The following is a 24602-nucleotide window of genomic DNA, read 5'->3' as shown; positions in this document are numbered from 1 at the left end:
TACTTTTTTTTTTAGTCTTCAAGGTTGTCAAAGCACTTTACTGTCGATGACACGGCAGCATCAGCTGCGACTGGTGCTTCAGTACCTTGACTGCTCTGACATGGGCGCAGGGCTCAGCACTAAACCCACAACCTCTGTTTTGGGAAACAAACACTCTACCACCTGAGCCATCCTCCATGAAATGGCACAGCTTGTCCGATTTTAATCCACACGGTACGACAGAACATTTCTTCATTTAGCAACAGGACATGAACACCAGCCACTTGAGTTGCATGTAGTGACAGGGAGAGGATTGGCTATGCTGGCGAACTGAAATGTCGGAATGGGCACGCATCAAGGTTCTTTTGTGTGTCCATTATCAGAAGTGGCAAAGAGTATCAAAATAATGTGTATACAGTACATACGATTTTTCAACAGGAGTTGGCTGGTATTAAAAACTGTGCCTCCTGCTGTTCTTATCTGGAAACAACATTTTGAGGGGCCCACATACTTATACAGGAGTGAACTAGATGATTTTTTTTGAGCAACAAACAATCAGGCGTGATTGTGAAGGAAGAGGTGGATTGCCTTGTGCAGTTCCATGAGAGAGGCTCTTGACTCTTTGCGTTTTAGCTACCAGTTCAGGATGTACCCTGCCTTTCTCCCAAAGACAACTGGGATAGGCTCCAGCACACCCACGCCTCTTGTGAGAACAGGCGTTTCAGAGGATGGATGGATGTATAAATATAATAAAGTATTATTGTAAAACACAACATGGATGTCAATTCAGACCCGTAAGCGCATTTTTTTTTGTCGTTGCGTAACTACCTACAGGTGTTGCAAAAAGGTTTTGATTGTGTATCATTTGGATCACAGTAAATCATATTGTCTGTTATGAATCCAGATGCTCCAATTTTGCAGGATCTCAGTGTAAAAATCGCTTTCATACATTTTTCACTTTCTTGACGGAATGAAAGAAAGTGTAGTTGAGATCAGTACAAGCTACGGTACCTGAATGTTATGTATCACATTGTTAGAATTGATATTTTCGATGCTGGAATTGGTTTCCCCCTAAATCCGAACAAATATAAAAGTGACAGATTCCCCAAAACATGGGCAAAAGTATTTGGACACCTAACGTTAGAGGTGCAGGCAACGAAAAATGAAAGAAATTATTAAATGGTGCGGATTTTAACAGTTTCCATTTTTCTAGGAGAACTGAAAAGTGTACAGTATCTGTTGCATATTTATCCCGAAAGTCATTCAAGCATGCATGATGGTGTGCTACCTAACAAATGAATACATGGCAATAGCGTGGATGATGCCTAGCAATTAAGAGTAGAGTGACTCGTCATCAGTATTTGGGATTTTCATGTGTAACACTGCAGTCATACACTGTGCACGTTGTACGGTACTTCAAGCTGCACGAATCCATTTGCTCCCACCATGCACCCTTTTAATTGCTCGCATCCCGTGCGATGTCGGAGAGGCAGAAGAAAGATAAGCGGCAGATGCCAACAGAGGGTGGCGCTTTGTTTTGGGGCACATGACTGACTGAGCAGAGCGCGAGTCTTATACAACAGTTGGCGGGTTTCAATCTTTCTTCTTGTTCTGACCAATATAGGGGCATACGCTTTCCTCTGTGGTTGTGTCACTGCTCTCCTTTGTATTCGCTCGCTGGACATGCTGCCTTTGTCTCCACAGCGCAAAACTAACCTCACGCGGATCCCGGGAGGCGGGCGAACAAAGTGTTTTTGTCGTTTGGTGGCTTTTAGAAGTAATGTAATCATGGACAGTGGCTTCCAACCTTTATGGATCCAAAGCGCACATTTGACATTAGAGCAATTTCACGGCACACCGCTGAACAAAATTTCACAAAAAGTATGCCTCCTGCAAAATAAAACAAAATGATTTTGTCTCAATTTACTTGCTCAGTGTGATCGACATGAAAAATGTACAGTATCTCATACATCTGTCGTCATTACTTGCTGTACTTGCACTCTTGCCATATTCAATAGTCTGTGAAGTGTGTATCTCATAGTAACGGCAAAGAGGACCGACAGTGAAGGAGGCCACGACGAAGCAAGATAGCTGTCATGGTTCTGTTTGTGACCAACAGGTGGCCCTGTAGGGCTCCGCCTGCAGCTGCACACCTGTTTGTCATTGTGTCATTAGTTTGTTTGTTTAAAAAGGACTCCCGGCACGACCACTCAGTGTCGGGTTATTGTTTGTCTGTCATGTTTGAGTCATGTTTCGGTCACTGTTAGTTTTTTACCTTCAGCCATGGGTTTTGTTTGATACTTACTAGGATTCTTTTTGTTCTTAGGACTTTGTTTGTTTTGATTTAGTTTTCTGTGTTTTTATCAATACAATTTGTCAAGTACACCCCGCTCCTCCTTCCTACCTGCCTTTTGGGGTCCTCCACCACCACATTTCATGACAACAGCTCGTTTCCCCATTCATTCTTATTGATTGCACATTTTCCGCAATCAGCATGATTTTAAAACAACAAAAATCTTATCAAAGACTGAAATCATCCAAAGTCTCATTCTATTCTCACGTATATTAGTTATGCACGATCACCCCCAGAGTGAGGAATCACAAAACAGACAGATGGTCAGACACCATCACGGTGTGATTACTACTTTTTATTCCAGGCAGCTGCCGTGTTCATTGGCACATGCAGCAGCATTTAAACGCTTTGTGACATGTCCTGGGGTGAGAGTGAGGTTATTCACTCCTCTGTAGCTATTTTTATCCACAAGCAAGGATGTATGGAACAGCCTGTGTGGTTTCATCCGAATATCCCGCAAGAGGCCTCTATAGCCGATCAGCCAAACCATGTGAGGTCTCTAGTTTAACTCATTTTTGCAATAAAATGTTCCCTGATAGATCTATTAGCTGCCCATCAGTAAAATGGTGACCATGTTTAATCTCTTAATCTGCTGAAAATCTCTTTCTGATTGTAGGCGGGCAGGCAGGGGGAGGAATTTGCACGAGTTGTGCCATCCGGAAATCTAAAGTGATTAGTACTGTATATGTCGGCTGCGTTTCCTCCATCCTTTCACTTCACAAATCACAGACTGCCGCCGATGCATTTTAGCAGATTTAGATTTGGAAAACTCCACTAGGGACCCAATTAAGTAAGCTTCCGTAACGACGACATCCTGCGAGAACGTCATCAAGTTTGACGCACATTGTGTCTTACGGTACCAAGTTGATCTGTCTCTGAGGAGGAAAATAACAAATATGCACATGCATTTGAATGACAGAGGATGAATCAGAGTGCACAGCCAGTCAGTTCAGGTATCACTTTAGGAATAACAATCAACAAAACTGCTCCGGAGCTGACGTCTCTCAGGACAAAGGCCTGCGTCAAAGCAGACGAAATCGAGGCTCAACTTACGCTGGCAAAATGAGGTGCGGATTTGGAAGAAGGCTGAAATAAAAATACCGGTAGCCTCGCCTGTTGCCATGAAGAGACTCATTTACTACTCCCACAAAGACCACCACATTGTGTCATTTACTCCCCCCTTGGATAGCGGAGATGAAACAACTCTGGTGTATCAGATGTGTTTCAATGAATATTTACTCATTTTCATGTTGTTTTTCGGACAGTTGTTCAACGGTGATATTCTATGTCTCCTAAAGATTTGTGCGGGACAATCCAGCAGATTTATCCTTATCCTGTCAGTCGATCTGTGTTCTGCAGAGCTGTATGATGCCGTAGTAAGGTGGAGGGTTGGGGGGGGGGGCACCAGAGAGAAGGGAAAGAGAGGGATAGAGGCCTTTGCTTTTTCAACAAATTTCTGCAGATGTGCACATATTTTGGATTGTCAAATAATTTGCTGCATGAGTGATTAGCATTTTAGTCGTGTGCATTTGGTGTAGCTGCCAAGTGATGTCTTCGCTCATATTCTTTTCTATATTTTTTGGATTAGGGGCTAAATGTTCAAATGCTGCATTGAAAAACGAGTGGCCTGACTTATAAGGTTTTCGAGATACGAGCCATCAGTCAGACATTTTTTTGAGGGGGGGGGTTGACTTGTAAGCACAAACAATTCAAGCGCTGTGTGCTCACAACTCCACAACAAGCGGAAGTTTGGTAGGTGGTGAAGGATTCTTCAAAAAAGATTCTTCAAGCTGTTTAATGCCATTCCCAGTTGATGTTTACGTGAAACTAAACATAAGAATTACACATTGCGTATTTGAAAAACAATAAAACAATTAAACTTTTAAGGCAACAGTGTTCTCAAATCATGGCCTACGCTGTGACACTCACAATGGGTGTTCATTTTGTTCGGTCAAAATAAACCACGGGTAAAGGATATCGGATGTCATCATTAGGTAGCTCTAATTATCTTTGTTCCATCAAGTGAGACAGTTCGGTTCACTACACGACGCCCTGATGTGTTGAGTGTTTCCACCACAGGTATCCAGATGGGATGCTGATAGCTGCATGCGCTCCTCAAATACGAAGACATCACGGCACCAGGACACACACCAGTGATTTAAACAAAAAGGAAAAAAGTGACATAATCTCATGCATTGTTTGACCAAACGCCTTTAAATTCCCTCCTACAGCTTATAAAGATGATGTTGTTTCCATAGTGTTGCCAATTAGGACGCAAAAGCCTGAGGATGAGGAAATAAAACAGGGCTTTATTCTTCAGACCACCAGTTTAGGGTGTTCCCATTTTCTGGTCGGCATATCCTCACAAGGGTCGCGGGGGTGCTGGAGCCTTTCACAGCTGTCTTTGGGCATTAGGCGGGGGACACCCTGAACTGGTTGCCAGCCAATCGCAGGGCACACATAGAGGAACAACCATCCACGCTCACACTCACAGCTAGGGACAATTTCGAGTGTTCCATTAGACTGCCGTGCATGTTTTGGGAATGTGGGAGGTACCCGGAGAAAACCCACGCAGGCCCTGCGAGAACATGCAAATCCACACAGGAGCCAGAATCGAACCCTGCGCCTCTGCACTGTGAGGTTGGCGCGCTAACCAGTCCACATTGTGCCGCCCCAAAGAGAGATCCATCCATCCATTTTCCGATCCGCTTTATCCTCACAAGGGCCGCTGGGGGTGCTGGAGGCCATCCCAGGTGTATTCGGGCAGTAGGCGGGGCCCTGAACCGGTTGCCAGCCAATCGCAGGGCACACAGAGATGAACAACCATCCGCGCTCACACTCACATCTCGGGACAATTTAGAGTGTTCCGTTAACCATACATGCAATACATGATTTTGAAATGCGGGAGAAAACTGGGGTGCCCGGATAAAACGCACACAGGCACGGGGAGAACATGCAAACTCCACACATCGAATCGAACCCTCCACCTCTGCAATGTAAGGGAGACGTGCTGACCAGTCGACCACCGGGTCATCAAAAGAGAGATGATTCTTTTTTTGTTTTTGTTTATAAAGATCATTTTTCTCACGTGCTGTCGGGTCAAACTGAAAGTCTGAACAAATGTCCTCTTTAATTCTCATACAGTAATATAAGTAGGAAACGATTAGTTAATTTTAATTTTGATACATTTTTGATGCGATCGATAATGGCATGGTGCAAAATTTGAATTTGCTGCGTGAACTGAATGGTGTTCACCCATTCCATTCCCACTGTAACACAAAAGCACAATTTCTTTGTCGACCAGTCAACAAGCATGTCTAGTCTGGCCCCACCCCTCACAATGCTTCAAATAATGATCTGTAGCTCTCAATAATTAGCACACTAATTATTGTATTTGTTTTGCTTTGTTTATTTGGCTCCCAAGTTTGATGCATGTGTCGCGAGATTCTGACTGAGTGGTCCTGTCCTTGTTTGTAAGTGATAGAATTGCAAACCCTCTGCCGGCTTTGGTCAAAATCAAACACAAGGATTGCAGGAGAGATGACTCTCACCAATCAGCTCCGCTGTTTGTAGCCGCGCTGCTTGAGGCCATTGAGGTGGCACTCTTGTAGCCACACAACCCATCGTCCATTGTCCTTGAACGGCTTCCCCTTACTCCTCTCGAGATTTGTCGACCCTGTGAGTGGCAGCGCGTTTCTGTGCGCTGATTTGTCGAATGTGAGGGGCCATCACTGCCGTCAGCAATTCTGCTCCAAGTGCACACAAATAAAGGACCGTGGCATTCGCTGAATCCAAGGTGGCATATTTTCAATTAGAGCAGTTTTTCTTTTTTTTCTTGTCATCCTCTCGAGTGGCCCAGCAAACTACAGCCAAAGGGGCCCCGGCAGTATAATGATGCCCTGGCACAATAGTACCACTGTTACCCAACCTGTTCCCAGGAAACGGCACAACTTGTGCCATTGTGCACTGTGCTTTCCTGCCCAACCACGTTGCCTGGGTTTAGCCAGAGACACGGAGAGGCCTGGCTGTGCAGTGAATCTCACAGCAACGCGGTTGGTAAGACAGCTATACAGGAATGATAGATGACGTCGAGGTGTATTCACCTCTCATTGCGCTTGATGTGCGAATATTACAAAAAGCTACATTAGAAGAGAAGTCTGTGGAGCGGAAGAACCCCGGGAGGGATGCGAAGACAGCTGAGTGGTTGCCAGGAATGGTGCTCCAGAAAACCCCTGCATTGTTACTATGTTGACCGCTCCTTAATAAACAAGAGGACCAAGGGAGAAGTGTCAAGCAAAATGGGGGGGAAAAAAAAACGGACAGCTGAAACCGGTTAGTAGCTGGTCCGAGCTGGTTCCCCTCTTTATATGTGCACGACATTTGTGTGTGTGTGTGTGTGGCACCCAGCGTGCTCTCTCCTTCAGGGGTGCTTTTTTGCAGCGCAGCAAAAGGGACTGTTCAGTGCCAGCTAGTTGTAGGGGGGCTCTTTTGGTCTGCAGGAGAAATATGTCACAGGCGCCTTTCTGAGTCAGCCGGTCATTTAAGAGAGGACCGGGTGACTCTCAAGAAAGAGCCAAGTGTGTCACACTTAAATTCAAGTCCCTCCTACCGATGGGCCTCCACCTGTCAGTTGATATGTCGATTATGATTGGAATTTGTGGGCTTTATGCTGCACGCTATATACTTTGGACAAATGGTGACTCATTCCAATGTCTTCTATTGTTATAGATAATCCGTCATTGTGAGAGAAAAAAATCACATTTATTGCCAATCAGAAATCTCACTCTGGCTGAACAATGAATCAAATTCAACTTAACATCACAACTCCTTTGACCATTTCCCTGTCTTGCCTCCTTAATCCAGTTGGAATGTTGTCCAAGTGAAGTATACTGAAATCCCCTTGCAACTGTAACCCAGGAATCTGATGGACTGTTTCAATCACTTTGGCCCAACAGAGTGAAATATTTTTCCCAAAGTGGCCCACTGATGTCCTCTTCCTCCAACATTTACAACATTGAGCATTTTTACTCTGAGATTCCTTCACTCTCGGGCAGGGGTGTCCAACCTTTTTTGACCGAAGAACTACTACCAGCAAACAACCCTGACACGATGGACATGTTACCACACATGCACTAGCATAATTATTTTATTTTTAATGTACGGTATTATTTTTTTACATACAGTATCACCACTATCACTTGAGAAAATGTGTTTAGAATGTTCGTCTTTTCCCTTCCGTAGATCTTTGGTCGAAGGTAAGAAGCTTAATCTCCTTGCACGAGGCTACACCTGAAGACGGTTTTCCTTGCATAACCACCCCGGCAGTAGAGAAGACATGAGTGAGGATAAACCTTCAGAAAGTGTGGAGACGGCCCCCGCTGAGATGAATTCTATCCCCAACGGGAAAGGTCACGATGCGGTCGATGAGCTGACTGCATCGTCCAAAACCTCACCTGTGGATGATGGGCCAACGTGAGTCTCTAAACACTGCACACTGGCATTAGCAATGTTAGCTGTAATCAACATTGTGTTCCACACATGTCAATCTGATAAAGCTTCAAATAATATTTGTCTGGTTTTCAATATAAAACATGTTTACAAGTCATTCATGACTGTCAAGCTAATGTGGCCTCACTGGTTAGTTGGCTAATGATGTCATCATCCTTGTGTCTAACTCAGTTTCGTGCGCAGTCCTTCTAACAGTGATGGAACCACTCGGTGTATATGCCGACTTCCTCCTTACACACCGATTGAAAAACAGTTAGTGCGGCGTAATTGCTTGAGCTAAAAGCCTACCGTAATTAGCTACTCCCTGTTGTCTGGCAGTCATTTTCAGCATGTAATAGCTGTCCCTCTTGCAGCCTTAGATCATCCTGTCATCGTGTCATCGTTGTTATTGTATTATGACTCAGTATCATTTTCTAATTGTGCACTCGTTGGGTGATGGATGGCCTCTCGACAATGCTTGTAGGGAAACGGTACCCAACAGTGCCCTGAATGTTAGGTATGTCTCTGCGAAAGATTTTATTTGTGTTTTCTGTCAAATGTTAGCAGAGGCCGTATCACCATAAGTTGCCTTGGAGGCGTCCACATTTCACCCTCCAAAAGTTGAAAAGATTTTCAATTGATCATTCACAATGACAATCGTAAACTTGACATTTAAGTACACGCATAATATGATGAAGATTATGATACGTCAGTGTAATTATTTACTCTGAAACGATCCATTTCTTCAACCTCCATTGAACAATGACAATATGCTGGTAGGCATTAAAGCAGTCACCGCGACACGACAGCAATTTCAGCGTCACATGCAACATGTTCAATATATATGCAATGATTGCAATGATATGCAATCGGGTATCATAACGTGTGGGCAGTAAAAGTATATGAAAAAAGTGATTTAGTATCACTTTAATTTCCAGAACAGTGGGTAGTGCATGTAGGGTAAAATCACCTCCATCTAAAATATTAAAAAAAAGTAATTGAATAAAACGAAGGAAATACATTTTATGAAAATTTTCATTGGACTGGTATGTACTATTGCATATTCATGATGTGTGATTCAAATGAGGACACCAAAGGCACTTGATAGTGATATTGACCTAGCAACAGTTTTTAAGTTTAACTTTTAATGTCTCTTGGCCAGTATTTCTGCTGTTCAGTTTTTGTTGTTGTTATTGTTGATTTTTTTTTTTTCCCCCACCGAAGTACGAACAGAACTGAAAATACAACAGCTAACCAGACAGAAGGACAGGAGCTCTCATCAGGTGCAGACAACAGCAAAACTACACGATTTACTGATGTAAGGTCATGTGACTCTCAGGTGCAATGTACAATAGATGCTATGTAGAAGTAACATATTCATTTCTATTTTGGTTGTAGTTTGAGGGAAAAACATCATTTGGGATGTCCGTTTTCAACTTGGGCAACGCAATCATGGGAAGTGGAATCCTTGGACTGGCATACGCAATGGCCAACACAGGAGTCGTTCTCTTTTTGTAAGTTGTTTCCATATGAAAATACAGTGTAACCTCTAATTTTCTCACTTTCTTAATGCTTTGTGACATGTTTGACCATAAATAATTCCTAATTTTATTTTAATAGATTCCTATTAAACATGCGAATTATGTAGGGTGAAATAATTAAATTAACAGAGACTCATGAAACTAAATGCAGTGCCAGTTCAAAGGCCAATAAAGGCTACTTTCAGTCATTCAAAGTATATTTCATAATTTAATGGCTTTTTCTTGCCCGAACAGACATCAAGTTGATTCTCGACTTTCAACAGTGCGTATATGTGGCCCATATGTGATAATGCTTAGCACCGCTAAGCCTCTGCAGCATCACTGTCTGTCAGAGTAATATTGTCAGCAGCTCCCATGTACTAAAAAGCAGTTGGTTTTACCTCCTTAGGTTTGAAATACAAAGTAACTGCAGTAGAGACATTTCTCTTTGTTGTGTGCCTTTTCTGTTCCCATGAGGATTCTGAAATGAAGGTAAAAACCACATATTAAGGTCATGATTTTCAGAAGGATGTGACTCATCGATGATGACACTTGTAAACAAAGGCACAGCGACTCCCAAGTTGTTTTTTTTCAGCTACAGTTGAAGCATCTCAAAGTAAGCTCATTAGATAAATCTAACAACTTTGTGTTTGTGATTTTTGCATCTATACTGGTCAGAAAAACTGTTTTTTTTATACATCTAGCTAGCTAGCTAGCTACAAGCTACCTAGCTACCTAGGTACCTATCCAGCTTGCGATGCAGCAACCTAGCTATCTAAAAAAATATATCAAAAAAATAGGGTGAAATCATTTTTAAAGCAATATGTTTGCAATAGAAAGCACATTGAATTTTTTTATCTCATCAAATATGTATCCCCCACTCAATTATTACGTGATACAATTTGAGGTGTTTTGTGATGTTCAGAAGACTTCCCCTGATGTTGTACAAAGCTTCTTGTATTTAGCTGAGTTGTGGTGGTGTCAGGTTTTTGTGTCTTTGACCCTTGGCCTGTGGTTCACTTAGTTAACTTTTACGCTGCTGGCAGGGACTTGATTCCTCGGCAATGCCCGGTTCGCACGCGCGCTACAATTGACCGGAGACCATTCCAGGGTGTACAGTATCATGCCTTCCACCTTTAGTGAACTGGGAAAGGCTCCAGCCTCTGTACAACTCTGAACAGTATTAAAAAGTGGAGAGAGCAATGAATGGAAGAATATTTTATCAATCTGTATACTGTATAATTACTGTAGCTAACTACTTATTTGAGGTAACTTCAAAAATGCAGTTTTGACTGGTAACGGCTTTAGATTATGCACCTTAACTCATGTTCTTCATTTTTACGTGTGTTGTAAAAAATATTCATTCATTTGCTCAATTTATATCATGGACGTTTTCTGTACCCCTTATATTCTAATGATACAAACAAACAAAATAGTGGCTGCTTTGTGCGAGGCTCAGGCCAAGCTTGGAATGCAGTAGTGGAAAGCTGTGAGCAGAGCAACAGTGACCCAAGTGTGTCACTTTGTCTGATTCTCAGCGGAACTGTCCTCCCACTGCCACTCGACTGACTAAATCCTCCACCTCAAGGCTGCCCGGCATTCTTCTGCAACGACCCACGCTGGAATCACAAACTGTTAATTGTCTGAATACCATTGAAAGTTGACTCAGTTTGTTTAAGAAAATGATTTGAGCGTTCCTCTGAAAATGCAGCCATTTTCTACCACTAATCCTGTTCCTTGGGAAATGGAGCGTATGCCGGCTGAATCGAGGAGAAAAGCATGCTACTTCAGTCATTCAGTCGTTCAGTCACATGGTACAGGTACCTAAAGATTACAATTAACCCTTACATTCATGATCATAAAGCAGAAATCGTGTCCCCGAGTGACCGTTGGTTTGCTCGTGAGTCTGAATGTGTTCGGTGATTGATTGCAGGTTCAATGCTTGATGGAGTCTGCCTTTCACATGGTCAGTGGGGATAGGCTACAACTTCCCTGTGACCCTGTCAAATGTTCATTCATTCATTTTCAGAACCACTTAATCTTCACTAGAGTCGCGGTGGGTGCTGGAGCTTATCCCAGCCGTCTTCGGGCAGCAGGCGGGGGACACCCTGAACTGGTTGCCAGCCAATCGCAGGGCACACAGAGACGAAGAACCATGCGCATTCACACTCAAACCTAGGGACAATTTAGCGTGTTCAATCAGCCTGCCATGCATGTTTTTGGAACGTGGGTGGAAACCGGAGTACCCGTAGAAAACCCACACAGGCCGGGGGAGCCTGTGCAACATTCATTCATTCATCTTCCTAACCGCTTGATCCTCACTAGGGTCGCGGGGGTGCTGGAGCCTATCCCAGCTGTCTCCGGGCAGTAGGCGGGGGACACCCTGAATCGGTTGCCAGCCAATCGCAGGGCACACAGAGACGAACAACCATTCGCACTCACACTCACATTCACACTTAGGGACAATTTAGAGTGTTCAATCAGCCTACCATGCATATTTTTGGAATGTGGGAGGAAACCGGAGCACCAGGAGAAAACCCACACAGGCCCGGGGAGAACATGCAAACTCCACACAGGGAGGCCGGAGCTGGAATCGAACCCGGTACCTCTGCACTGTGAAGCCGACGTGCTAACCACTGGACTACCGGGAATTACGCCTGTGAAACATGTGAATCACTAAAATATCAGTGAATAAATCTCATTCATTAAATTTCTTTGCTACCCCATTGAACGCCACAGAATGGGCTGTAGAATATGACCAGCGGAATCACCTTGTCACATCATGAAGTTAAATTACTTTATTAAAAATTTTAATCATGAATTGACATTTCAGATTTCGGCCTGTTCTTGACACCAATCAAGAGTTAGGGTTCAAGTATTTTTAAAATTGTGTCAGACAAAATTTCCCATACCGGGAGTTGAACCCGGGCCTCCTGGGTGAAAACCAGGGATCCTAACCACTAGACCATATGGGACACATAGGAACTTAGCTGCATCCGGACACTCAGGAATAAAAAGAAGGCAAGAGTTGGGATTCAAGTATTTTTAAAATTGTGTCAGACAAAATTTCCCATACCGGGAGTTGAACCCGGGCGAAAACCAGGGATCCTAACCGCTAGACCATATGGGACACATAGGAACTTAGCTGCATCCGGACACTCAGGAATAAAAAGAAGGCAAGAGTTGGGATTCAAGTATTTTTAAAATTGTGTCAGACAAAATTTCCCAAAACGGGAGTTGAACCCGGGCCTCCTGGGTGAAAACCAGGGATCCTAACCGCTAGACCATATGGGACACATAGGAACTTAGCTGCATCCGGACACTCAGGAATAAAAAGAAGGCAAGAGTTGGGATTCAGGTATTTTTAAAATTGTGTCAGACAAAATTTCCCATACCGGGAGTTGAACCCGGGCCTCCTGGGTGAAAACCAGGGATCCTAACCGCTAGACCATATGGGACACATAGGAACTTAGCTGCATCCGGACACTCAGGAATAAAAAGAAGGATTGAGTACCATGGCAGCATCGAATGAAAGAACACATCTCTTGCTTGCCCTTAATGCAATTTCCACATTAAAACTCATTCAGTATCATCCAATTCTAGACCAAGTCTGAAAAGACGTTTTTAAATGTCACATGTCTCGTTATGGCAAGATTATGTGGCATTTTATAGTACACCGTGGAAGTAAACTTTGAGTATTCACATATATTTTGCTATCTTATGGGCCAGCCAATTTCAAAGGTGAGCCCTTGGTCTGTCGGAATGCTCAGTATGGCACAGCGCAGTTTGCCAAACTCAAACATGCGAAATGTGTGTTTCTATGAAAAGAGCCTTACGAGAGCATTGCACTTATGATGGATGATAGAAAGCCGCAAGTTGTTTTACGTTCAATCAGGTGAGGCTCACTGTCCCACATTTTGAAACCAGTTCAATATTCGTATTACACGTTTAAATCCAAGTAAGTAAATAAAAGATGACTGCGGGTAGAGATGGAACAGAGCGAAGGAGGAAGATTAATGTTAACTTTGGATTTCTCCTCAATCTGTCAATTCCATCATTGCACTGTTTCCTTTGAAAGAGTCAATCTGCTGTGTGGTTGCTTAGTGTGGTCGAGGGCAGAGGGCAGCCAACTTGATCAGCTGCAGCAACAATCCAGGATAAAGGCGAGCCACGGGGACTCGCCAGCGTGTTTCTATACCACAGCTGTAGAAATAGCCTACAGTATAAGTACAAGTGGAGGGTAGGCTAAAAAAGATGTATGCAGACCTTTCAGTTTCTAATTTGTCACAGTTGGTTTGGTTAAATGAGTTAAATGCCGTTTTTACTGGCAGTCATTGAATCTAATTTCAGTTTATCTGTCTTTTTCAGGATTCTCCTAACAGTGGTGGCCGTCCTTTCATCATATTCCATTCATTTACTGCTCAAGTTGTCTGGTATTGTAGGTATGTACACGATTGGACTTATGATAAAGTTGTGAAGGATCATCACAGATAATACAGTGGAACATGAGGATGGTGACCCCAAGTGGAAAAACAAAAACACCTGAACCTCACATGTGCATGTTATTGCTTAACAATGCAAATCAATTAATTAATCGAGCACATATTCAATAGAGTATTTGATTCCCACAAAATAGAAATAAAGAGAGACTTTTCTCCATACTTGAAGGTATCCGTGCTTATGAGCAGCTCGGCTACAGGGCTTTTGGCACGCCGGGAAAGATGGCGGCAGGTATTGCCATCACGCTGCAAAACATCGGAGGTGAGAACGCGGTCGCGTATTAAATCTGCCTTCTCACACCTTCTGCTAGTGTGTACGTTATCCTCTCCGGCTGAAATGTAACTGTGTTTTTTCTCCCTTCCACAGCCATGTCTAGTTATCTGTACATAGTCAAGTATGAGTTTCCTCTGGTCATTCAAGCCTTCCTTAAGGTGGATAAACCAGCAGGGTGAGTCATCGGCCTGTGGACATAAAATCGTTAATTCACATTTTGTAGTAGCAGGGATAAACAGCACCTACAGCAATGTGCATAAATCAAGTGGGAGGCAATAGATGCCTCATTTGTTATCATTTAAAAACCTGCCCTTTGAGAAACTGTTGGTATCGAAGACACCGGGCACTTCACTTGGTACATTCATCCGTTCATTTTTAACACCCCTTTTCCTGTTCATTGTTGCAAGGTGCATGTTTTTTTTTTTGTTCCTGATAATTAAATTTTGTCTCTTTCACGGGCACTCATGCAAAATTGTTTAGGCCAATTTTTGTGGTAAATGTTATTGGGGTAATAAAACAAAAGCAGGTTAATTCTTTATTTTTACTTCATATCCTTGAATTGATTATGCATATTTATTTTTAATGAAACCATTTATGTTCATGTTTAATTTTTGATGTAAACTGACAGCAATTGCTGAGAATTAAATGCTAAAATTGAGGAGAGGAAATCACTGATTCTCCTTTTGTAATCAGTTGTTTTACGTTCTTCTATTGGAGAATCATCAACATATATGAGTGACGGGGGACTCATTTTATGACGGAAGGTTCCGGGGAACACAAGGCAAAAATTGTTGGAAGCCACTAGCATAAAGGAAGTATGTTGTCATACACTTCAACAGAGGCAACTTCGGTTTAGCCTGGATCGTTAGTGGAAATATTGTGTCTTTGGTACATATGTCTAAATTATTTTAAATCGAATAGACCCAATTTAATTCTTAAGAGTAATGTTGTAAGATGAGTTTGAAATTTTGAAGTGTGAAGGATCATTGCTTGGTATATTGGTATATTAACGATTGAAACAATGAATACAGGCAAAATAAACTAAATCCTACAGTCATTGTGGCAGCATTTTGGCGATCAACAGCAAAATGTTTGTTTGAATCCACAATGACAGAAAATACCTAATGGCACCAAAGCAGTGACTTCGTGTGTCATCTCATGTGTGGGGTTACGATCCAGAGCCATCTCACTGTCATGCCAGTAGAACATGCGGTGCAGCTGGCGTGCGAACAGCTGTGATAGTAACCCCGGAGGAGGAGAGCAGCATGGCCAAAGCGGGAAAGTCACAAACACGTCTTCATTCCACGAGTGCAAATGTAAACCGTCGGATATCTCTGGCCAAGCGCAGGTGGCCGCGGGGACAAACAACACTCACTTCCTTGGCCGTTGGTGTGAGATGTTAGCCCCTCACCCCTTCACTCTTACCCCACTTAAAGGAGATGTGAAGTGTTTCTCAGTCGGCATTGCAGTGGTTTAATTGACCCCTGAGAATTCAGTGCAGTGCTGTACTGTAAGGTTGTGTGTGTCTCTGGTGATTAGGGAAGGATTGCGTCCCTGAACCAGATGGCGAGAGGGCAGGTTGACACCAGGATATATGAGTCTTTCCATTTTTTTTTTTTACGTTTTGTGTGTGCGTGCAAGGGCGAGACAGCTCTAAGAGGGAGTGTGTATCCATGCAATTTTTCTACTTGACAGAAGAGAAGAAGTGAATCACCCTGGCTAAAAATAACTCCTTGTTTTGGCAGGAGCGTGGCGCATTGTCATGCTCAAGCTTTGCAAAACATCTCCCCCCCTCAGTCAAAATCTTGTCTCTTAGAGGGACACCTAGCAATGTCATTCATTAGCCATAATATTAGAGGAAGATAATTCACCTAGAATCCAGATCAAAATTGTGACTTTTTTTAAAACCTGTGTTAAGAATTCAATTAATCCGTTAATTGTTGTCATTTACCATATTCCCCCCACTATAAAGCGCACCTAATGCATTCAACTTTCTCAAAAGCCGACAAAGGCATAATTTATAATCCGATGCGCCTTATATACGGATCATGATTCTGATTTCTTGGACGTAGCATTTTAAATATTCTGAAAAGTGCTGTGTTACAACTGCACCGGTTGTGAAAACTCTATCTAAATAAAGCTGCATTGTACTGTATTCCCTTTAGTGTAGCTCCATCTTGTGGATCTAGTGGACTGCAGCCACTGTTGTAGCTTCTATATGCCTTATACTACAATGTGCCCTGAATATGAAAACAGTTTTAAAATAGGCCATTCATTCATACTCCGAAGCGCTTTAGAGTGCGGAAAATACGGTAAATAGCATGAAAAAATGTGTTTAAACTTTTGAATGGTCGTGTATATACAGCGCCTTGTGTGATATTCTTATTGCTGACGTGCGTATGGTTTTTATGAGGTAAAATATGTGCCTTTTCCAACAAATGTTGGGAAACAATGTTTTAAACAACGACATTAAAAAAATACAACTTCTCTAGGCAGCATTACTCTGCTCAAGTTCAACATATTAAAAATTAATCAAAGCATTTACTTGTTCATTTTTACCATGGACTTGCAGATACAACAGACGCACAACGACGCCTAATCATTGTATTGGTATTTACTGCAGTTCTATATCTGGCCCTCTCTTGTCAAATATTGTCCTCTCTGTGTGTGTTTGTAACCAGACTGTTGTTTTTCTACCTCTCTGCAGTGAATGGTACTTGAACGGCAACTACCTTGTGATCATTGTATCCATCGCTGTTATTTTGCCGCTGGCTCTCATGAAGCAGCTTGGTGAGTCTATGAATTACTCATCCATTGTTAGGTCAGCTAAAACTTATCAGCAAATAATAACAAGGTGAGATATATTATAGGAAGGAAGTATTGGGGCCTCGCTGTAGTATGAATGCGTTCATGTATAAATATTTGTGTCTGCAAGAACTACACGTACTGAAAGCAGGGCACTGAATCGTTCACAACCGTCTTTTTGCACGCACTGACAACAGCTTCTCGGATCAGAAGTGAATCATCTTCAAAAACAAACAGAGCAGTCCAGTTATAATCGACTCATTGCCCGGAGAAGGATCGCAGCACTATGACTTTGTTCATTCAAGTACAATAGCAAACGGCCTGACAACTAAGGAGCGCAAAGTGGTTCAGTTCGAGTCAATAATCAGCTTCTACTCCCAGCAAATCAAATGAGTCTGGAATCTAATATTTGATTATCTTCACTGTCAGGTGGTGAGGGAGCATATTATATTTTCAGTGGAACTTCTCAGGTCGAACCAAGTACATTCCATGATACTAGTTGATACATGTTTCATTAACTCATTCACTCCCAAAGACGTTTATAAACGTCTTTTCAGACTTGGTCTAGATTTGGCTGGTACTGAATGAGTTAAGATATAATATAGATACATTCACGTATTTGTGTGCATGTTAGTTTTACTAAAGGTTCCAAATTGTCCTACCTGTAGGTCTACAAAGTAAAAGTGATAGTGCCATTGGATGGTGACAAGTTCAGGATGTAACTTGCCTCTCGTGTTTTGTCAGCTGGGACAGACCCAAGCTGACCCGAGACACTTTCTGAGGGCAGAAAGTGGACAATTTTTGTGGTTCTCAACTTTGGCAGTTCAACTGCATTTTATACATGAAGTAAGGCTCATGAACTGCTTGGTTTCAGGGTATTTGGGATACACCAGTGGCTTCTCCTTGAGCTGCATGGTATTCTTCCTCATCGCGGTAAGTCTAGTCAGACATTTGGTGTCTTAAGCATCAACATAAACATTATCAGAACGGATGAGTACATGCTGATGCCGTACACTGTGATCAGCTTGTAATAAGATTGGCACTTTCACCTTCCCACCAGCTTTTCGTATTGTCTTTGCGTGCTGCTGTTCCAGGCTCTGCTGATTGTCTGACTTTCACTGACCTACTTTTGGCAAGCAGTAATCCATGTTTTGCTCTCTTTCTCTCTCTCTCGCTCTCTCTCTCGCTCTCTCTCTCTCGCTCTCTCTCTATTTCTCTCCCTCCCTTCTGGGCCATACTGTCTACTCAATATGCTAACCTCATATTTAGAGTTCATCTAAGTCTTTTTTGCACCTTTGCAGGTCATTTACAAGAAGTTCAACGTCCCTTGCCCATTCGTGGACTTTGCCGTCAATGGGACTGCCGGTGGTCTCCTTAACATCACGGATCCCGGTGGGGTGGACGACCTCGCCTGCCTTCCCAAAATGGCCAACCTCAACTCTCAAGTAAGGTTCAGGCATGCCACTCCTCCTGACTGCCATTTGAGAGCCATCCACTTGTGTCCTCTCCAGCATGCTGCCAGTGACAGATCACAGTCCAAGCATGGTCACGTTTGGCTTGAAGCACTCTATCGCACGCTACGTGAGATTGCAGCATTCAATCATGAACTTAGACAGTCAGGTTCAAACATCGAAGTTGGTCAGTGACCTCTGCATAACCTGCGCTGTAGTAATCATATATTTTATATTTCAGCTCTAAGACAGTATCTCTCAACATCCACAAGATTTTTTTTACTGTTGATTGAACTATTTAACTTTTTAGATTTTTTGTTGTTTTTAGAGACATGTTACAAATACAATTTACTTACTAATTATTAGCAATCTGAAGTAGCGAATTTGCCAGGTTAGCAAAAGCACATCCCTCATGCTTCAAGCTAACATTCAAGGCATTCTAACTCAGTGGGGGGTCAATAACAGGGAACCAATTAGCACTCTGTCATGTATTTCGCCAAGTAACGCCCAGTAAGGCGCAAAATTGGCGGTAAGACGTCTGGGGTGGCGCTGCTGTATCTATGGTGACCTTTTGGGGTTCGTTTTCAGACTGCCTACACCATTCCCATCCTGGCGTTTGCCTTTGTGTGCCACCCTGAGGTGCTCCCCATCTACACAGAGCTACGCAAGTATGTGTTTATAATGGAAAGAAAGATCGTGCTACCCTTTTGGACGAATAATCTGCTGCCTAGCAAACAAGGAGGCTACAATGTCAACTTTATATTTGGCTGATCCCTCACACTTTTTTTTGTGGAAATGTTTTGGCACTCCTTGAATGATGGAGCATGTTGTTTGTGTTGATGTCCGCTTCAAAACACGTTTGCTTCCTACAATTACTGAGTTACAGTGGGACCTCCAAAGTTAAAGGCTACAAAAAGTGCTTATGTACATTTGGATTTCAAAGGAAATAATCTAATTTCAACTCATCACCCTGTGTTTCTTAATCTAACTTAATTTTAGGGTATTTTTTTGTTTGTTTTTATGGTGGTTTACTTTGTTTTATATAATGCTTATCCTGTTCAGGGGAGTGGGGAGCTGAACTCTGTCCCATCTGACTTTGGGTGAAAGGCCGACAAATGCCATAGTACACATTCAGTAACACGAAATAATTCATGTTGAGGGAATATTTGTTTTGAAATTGTAAGTCAAGTATCGTGATTGAACGTCCGTTTATTTAGGAGGTTCCACTGTATGAATCCAAAGGCTGCAGAAACCTTCATGCCGCTAAAGCTAATGCACTAACGACTTTTATTGTGTGTTTCGATGATGTGTGTGTTTTTATTTGTGTGATATCACATGGCTATGTATATTTTCGTATTTCAGCCCCACCAAGAAAAAGATGCAACATGTGGCCAATATGTCCATTACAGTCATGTACGTCATGTATTTCCTGGCTGCTCTCTTCGGCTACTTGACCTTCTACGGTGAGAAAAGTTACCTCCTTCTACTGCAGAATCTTCACTGACATTTGCTGAATTTCACAATTTGTGATGATTCAGTTCTGCTTGCATGTTTTAAATTTAATATGTGCTCATACATGGGTCCTTGATTTATGAGGGACCATACATATTGACACATTTTGAAGTTACAAATGGCACACACTCTGTACGAATGCACCTGCTCGGTTTTACATTTTTAAATTACCGTAGTTATACTTCCTTATTTCCAAGTTTTTCATGTTTTGTTCATGTTGACCGAGGACTCCTGTTCTTTTATTTGGCCTACCGAGCATTTACATGATCAAGAGTCCTGTCATATTTGTTGCATTAATTTAGCCATTAAAAAATTGTATGAATCAGGTTTTATTTTTAAATATTTTATCCATTTGTCTCATTAAATGTTGTATTTATTTACTATAACTTATAAAATGTTAGTCATATTTATAATCAGATTAACACATGCATCTAACATTTGAAAAAAACTTTACAATAGTACAAATTATACTACAAATATCAATATGACATCTGTTACACGCGTAATATTTTTTTTCTAACGGTCTACGATCTATATTTTTCTAACGAACTATCGATTTAAAAATCAAATGTTGAAGCACAAAGGTTTGCCCATATCTTCCGCAAACGATCGTCATTCCGTTATTTTGAAGTGTTTGCTTGCTTTCTCTTTTTTGGTTCTTTTATAATGCAGGTGAAGTGGAGGCAGAGCTGCTTCACACCTACAGTCGCATTGACCCGTATGACACGCTGATTTTGTGTGTGCGCGTCGCCGTGCTCACTGCTGTCACACTCACTGTGCCCATCGTGCTCTTTCCCGTAAGTATAATTGATAATTAACTGACCCGCAGTGTTAGTATACTCTGAACGCCAGCCATAAGTGACACCACCCTTAAAAGGGGTTTGTACTTGCATATACAGTTACTGCCACTAGATGGCAGCAAATCGCTTAAACAGAGAGTGGCTTAACAAAAACTTACTTGTCACGAGATGACATCAAAGTAATACATTTATTTATTTGGTGTTAGCACAAAACAGCAAACAGGCATAATTGTCAGCGTATAACATAAAATATGCTAATTGGCAAATGTGTGGGGTTTCACGAGAGTAGTGCCTTATGTTATGTTGTGTCTCCTGTTATCAGGTACGAAGGGCCATTCAGCAGATGATGTTCCCAAACAAGACCTTCAACTGGCCACGCCACATCGCCATAGCATTCACTTTGCTCACCTTCATTAACCTGTTGGTCATCTTTGCCCCAAACATCTTGGGCATCTTTGGGATCATCGGTATGTACACAAACCTTGAAAAAACATATATATATATATATATATTCCCAACATTATAACTAATTTAAATTTCCTGATTTATGTGTGTGTGTGTGCGCGCGCCCGCACGTGTGTGTGTGTGTGTGTGTTTCCAGGTGCCACATCTGCACCGTGTCTTATCTTCATCTTCCCTGCTGTCTTCTACATTCGCATTGTGCCCAAAGAAGAGGAGCCACTGCGCTCAACCCCCAAAATCCTGGTGAGAAATCAATTGCAGTGACAAATAGTGTTACTATGGAAACCCGAAGGTGACACGGAAGAACAAATTAACTGCAGATAATGTTGTAAAAGCATACCAAAATAGTATTTCAGTTTTTATTTTAAATTAAATTTACCTCTACATTGTTGATTTCATTTTTTTTTTGCGGGGGTGGTATTGAATGTAGCCCGCATAATGGAGGGGCTATTAATGTTGAGTAAAACTAAACAAGAAACTCTCAGTTTCCCATATTTGAATGGAATCATTTTCTGTCTCTATTATAGGCGGCTTGCTTTGCTGGACTCGGCTTCCTGTTCATGATAATGAGTCTCAGCTTTATCATTATTGACTGGACTTCAGGCAGCAGCAAAGCCAGCACAGGCCACTAAACGGCCTTCTAGTTCTGCCCAGGAATTTATCTTTCCTTTTGGTTCATTTAGTTTATGTATTGTTATTCTTCATGGTCTTACTTTGGATCTTCCATAGAGAATTTTGAAAGAGTGACAAATTTAAGAGGATGCTTCGTCCCCACACAAAACAAACTTTGTACTGTACATCTTGCCACACAACTACCGGACAAACTGATTTTTTGTTTCTGTTTTGTTTTTCGAGAGCGTGTGCCTTGTTAGGTGAGATGTACATAAGATGGAAACACAACAGTGTAGGAAACGTATTTCTTTCCACATTCATCTGTCACTGTGATGACCGTGAGCCTATGGCACATCATGCAGAGCTAATCTGGTTATCAGTGCTGCTAAGATTGCAATACTGTACACACATTCCTTTCAGCCAATTCGAACATCAAAAATGTACTGAACTGAAGAAATGCTTCTACAATATAGCCGCAACGTTCAGCTTAGGTCCAAGCTGTTGTGTAGCACAGATATAGCACATTTACGACAACATTCTGTTCCCTGCGATCAAACTGAATGTTTTTAATTGTGTTAAAAATAAGTTTGCGCCTACTCAATTCCAATGTAGCTACTGGCTGTCCTAAAACGATTTAAAATGAATATTTTACAAGTGGTGCCTTGAGATACAAATTTGTCTTCTTTCACAGTGGAAATGAATTCAAATGCTATTAATCTGTTCCAGCCCCCTAACCCCAACGTTTTAATTTTTAATAGGTATTTAATAAGATATCATATTGTACTTTATAAAACCAAAAAGTATTGGAATAATTCAATAGAATGCAAAAATTTTTAAAATTCATGTTTGTGGACATTTTGCTGCTCCTTCTGGTGTGCATGCCTTAGACACCCATGTGGTGGAACATATCCTGTACATTATGGCTGTGTCCCTCTGTATTGCACTATATAAGGGACACACCATTTTGCAGGGGTGTCCGCATGTCCAGAGAAAGAAAAAAATGCAGTACTGTACACTCAAAATTAGCCATAATTGACTTGGAAAAGTAGTGAACATCCGTGGTCTCTCAACAGGTTAATATACCGTAGCCCACAATGCATTGAGGGCAGGAAGACAAAATGGCGCAAGTGGGCGACAGCGTCATGATGAATACGGTGGTCACATGGATTCTAAAAAAGGAGAAAACTATGTTGGCTACTATTTAGTGCAGGATTATATAGTGAATGAGTGGTTGGGGGATAAGGCTCGACATTTGGACACAACCATTATCTCAAGGCACCACTGTTGTGTTTTTTGTTTTTAATGATTGCCTATACTGAAGACCTCAAGAAAGTTACCTCTCAGTGTTCCTCTTCCTTGATGATTAAAAAACGTATGTGCGTTGTTTCTGAGTTAACCTAGACAACAGGGTCCATTTAAGCAGCGACTCGCAACAGTTTTGTGTCTTCACTAAAGTGGAAGTCAAGAAAATCTTTGCAATAATATGTTCTACGTGCCCCCCGCTAGTCTAAACACGTTATTATGATTCACATTGCGTTGGTGGAATACATTGAAGATTATTTCACCCGTTTTCAACCATCTCAGGGCATTACACTGACATTACACTGCCCTCTGCTGTCGGCAAGTATTGATGTCAAAATGCTGCTGGATTGCCCGTTGCCAATGTCACGTGACCAAAACCCAGAAGCCACGTGACTTCCACTTTAATGAATACATCCAGCATTGGAAATGACAGACATGCAATACTGATTGCAAGGTTGCTGTTTAGCATTAGCACTTTCTTTGACTAAAAGCACAACATCTCCTAGTCGTTCTTACTGACTTTGCGTGCAATGTGTTTGGTGTGTATGGACGTGTCCCTTTTGTATAACACAATATATGCTGTATTAATCGACCCAACGTAAATTCCACAAAAAGTAGCAACATGTCAGTGGGCGTTATAACATACATTACTTGAAATTAACATGAACTTTTCTAATGTTCCTCTTCTTCTATGTAGTAGAGAAAACGGCAAGCAATTTAATCGGATGTATCATCACAAGTTTGTCATATTTATGAAAGAAAAAAAACATCACAGCTGTGGTGACTATATGCAGTGGTGTTGTGAAATTTCAAATGTATACTCACAGGTCAGAGGTTGAACTCACAGGTCAGAGGTTGAAGTGTTCGAGTACAAACGCGTTTATGATGTCGCTCAAAATCAGTGATCATGTCAACCTTTCTGTATTTGAACATTTGTTCACATTGTCAAAGCGGTCAGTGCTGTGTGAGTGTGTTGTCGTTCTTTGGTTTCGTTCCAGAGCAAATATTTTCTGTTACCCTTTTGTTATGTACCGTGTCTCTGCTTATGAATTTTTTCCATTCATTCATTTTGCGTCAGCCACTGTATTCTTCTTCATTTAAATCGGTCTCAAAGATAGTTTAATTATTCATGCACAACAGAAAAATGCCACAAAAATGATGAATACTAATAAATGGGACCATCTGTGTTAGTGGCTGCTGCATGCAAGAAAACCTCTTTCAACCTTTTGTCAACCCTCAGTGACCATCTTTGTGATGTAATAATTAAGAGATTAAAACATTGGCCAGCATTTATAAATACATGTAAATACATGTAGACCCTTTATATTCTATATGCCGATCTAATTTGTATAATGTAAATAGCAGTGACAGTTTTAGTCAGATACAAAAATATATCATAATTTTCAAAGTGCTTTTAAACCTCCTGTCCCTCAATTGGTGTCTATTTTCTTGTATGTCTATTTTAATATGTCGCTGGCAGTATTGTACTGTAAACAGTGTTGCAATAAAGATAATGAACGTCCTGATTTGAGTTGGTGATGACGAT

The 24602-nt window shown here is 41.7% G+C and overlaps 1 protein-coding gene and 3 non-coding genes across 5 annotated transcripts; 1 reads left to right on the top strand and 3 right to left on the bottom strand.

Annotated features, from left to right (window-relative positions):
- The first annotated feature begins 53 nt into the window (after positions 1–53).
- LOC127608067 (sodium-coupled neutral amino acid transporter 3-like) lies at positions 54–24579 on the top strand. Of its 2 annotated transcripts, XM_052076942.1 has the most exons (17): positions 54–213; positions 7574–7804; positions 8304–8336; positions 9044–9137; positions 9218–9333; positions 13708–13781; positions 14008–14100; positions 14206–14287; positions 16820–16902; positions 17792–17850; positions 18219–18362; positions 18957–19036; positions 19731–19831; positions 20553–20677; positions 21003–21147; positions 21282–21385; positions 21670–24579. In XM_052076942.1, the coding sequence occupies exons 2-17, from the start codon at positions 7668–7670 to the stop codon at positions 21772–21774; spliced, it is 1575 nt and encodes a 524-aa protein (XP_051932902.1). In that variant the 5' UTR covers positions 54–213; positions 7574–7667; the 3' UTR covers positions 21775–24579. The 2 variants fall into 2 exon arrangements, with proteins under 2 accessions (XP_051932902.1, XP_051932903.1); XM_052076943.1 differs by lacking the exon at positions 8304–8336 and having other exon boundaries at positions 55–213.
- trnae-uuc (transfer RNA glutamic acid (anticodon UUC)) lies at positions 12243–12314 on the bottom strand. The gene has a single exon. It is a non-coding gene; the product is annotated as a tRNA-Glu (tRNA).
- Positions 12562–12633, bottom strand: trnae-uuc (transfer RNA glutamic acid (anticodon UUC)). Its single transcript has one exon. It is a non-coding gene; the product is annotated as a tRNA-Glu (tRNA).
- On the bottom strand, positions 12726–12797 carry trnae-uuc (transfer RNA glutamic acid (anticodon UUC)). Its single transcript has one exon. It is a non-coding gene; the product is annotated as a tRNA-Glu (tRNA).
- Positions 24580–24602: the final 23 nt, after the last annotated feature.

Source organism: Hippocampus zosterae, chromosome 9, assembly GCF_025434085.1.
Source record: "Hippocampus zosterae strain Florida chromosome 9, ASM2543408v3, whole genome shotgun sequence".
NCBI lineage: Eukaryota > Metazoa > Chordata > Actinopteri > Syngnathiformes > Syngnathidae > Hippocampus > Hippocampus zosterae.
This window is presented reverse-complemented; position numbering and strand designations above follow the sequence as displayed.

What these genes read in the sequence shown, in the direction of transcription:
- LOC127608067 (XM_052076942.1), top strand. Translation starts at nt 7,668, where the DNA reads ATGAGTGAGGATAAACCTTCAGAAAGTGTGGAGACGGCCCCCGCTGAG. An exon ending in AACAGTGCCCTGAATGTTAG is followed by an intron (nt 8,337 to 9,043) that starts GTATGTCTCTGC and finishes CCCCCACCGAAG; the next exon opens with TACGAACAGAACTGAAAATA. An exon ending in TGGCCAACCTCAACTCTCAA is followed by an intron (nt 18,363 to 18,956) that starts GTAAGGTTCAGG and finishes GTTCGTTTTCAG; the next exon opens with ACTGCCTACACCATTCCCAT.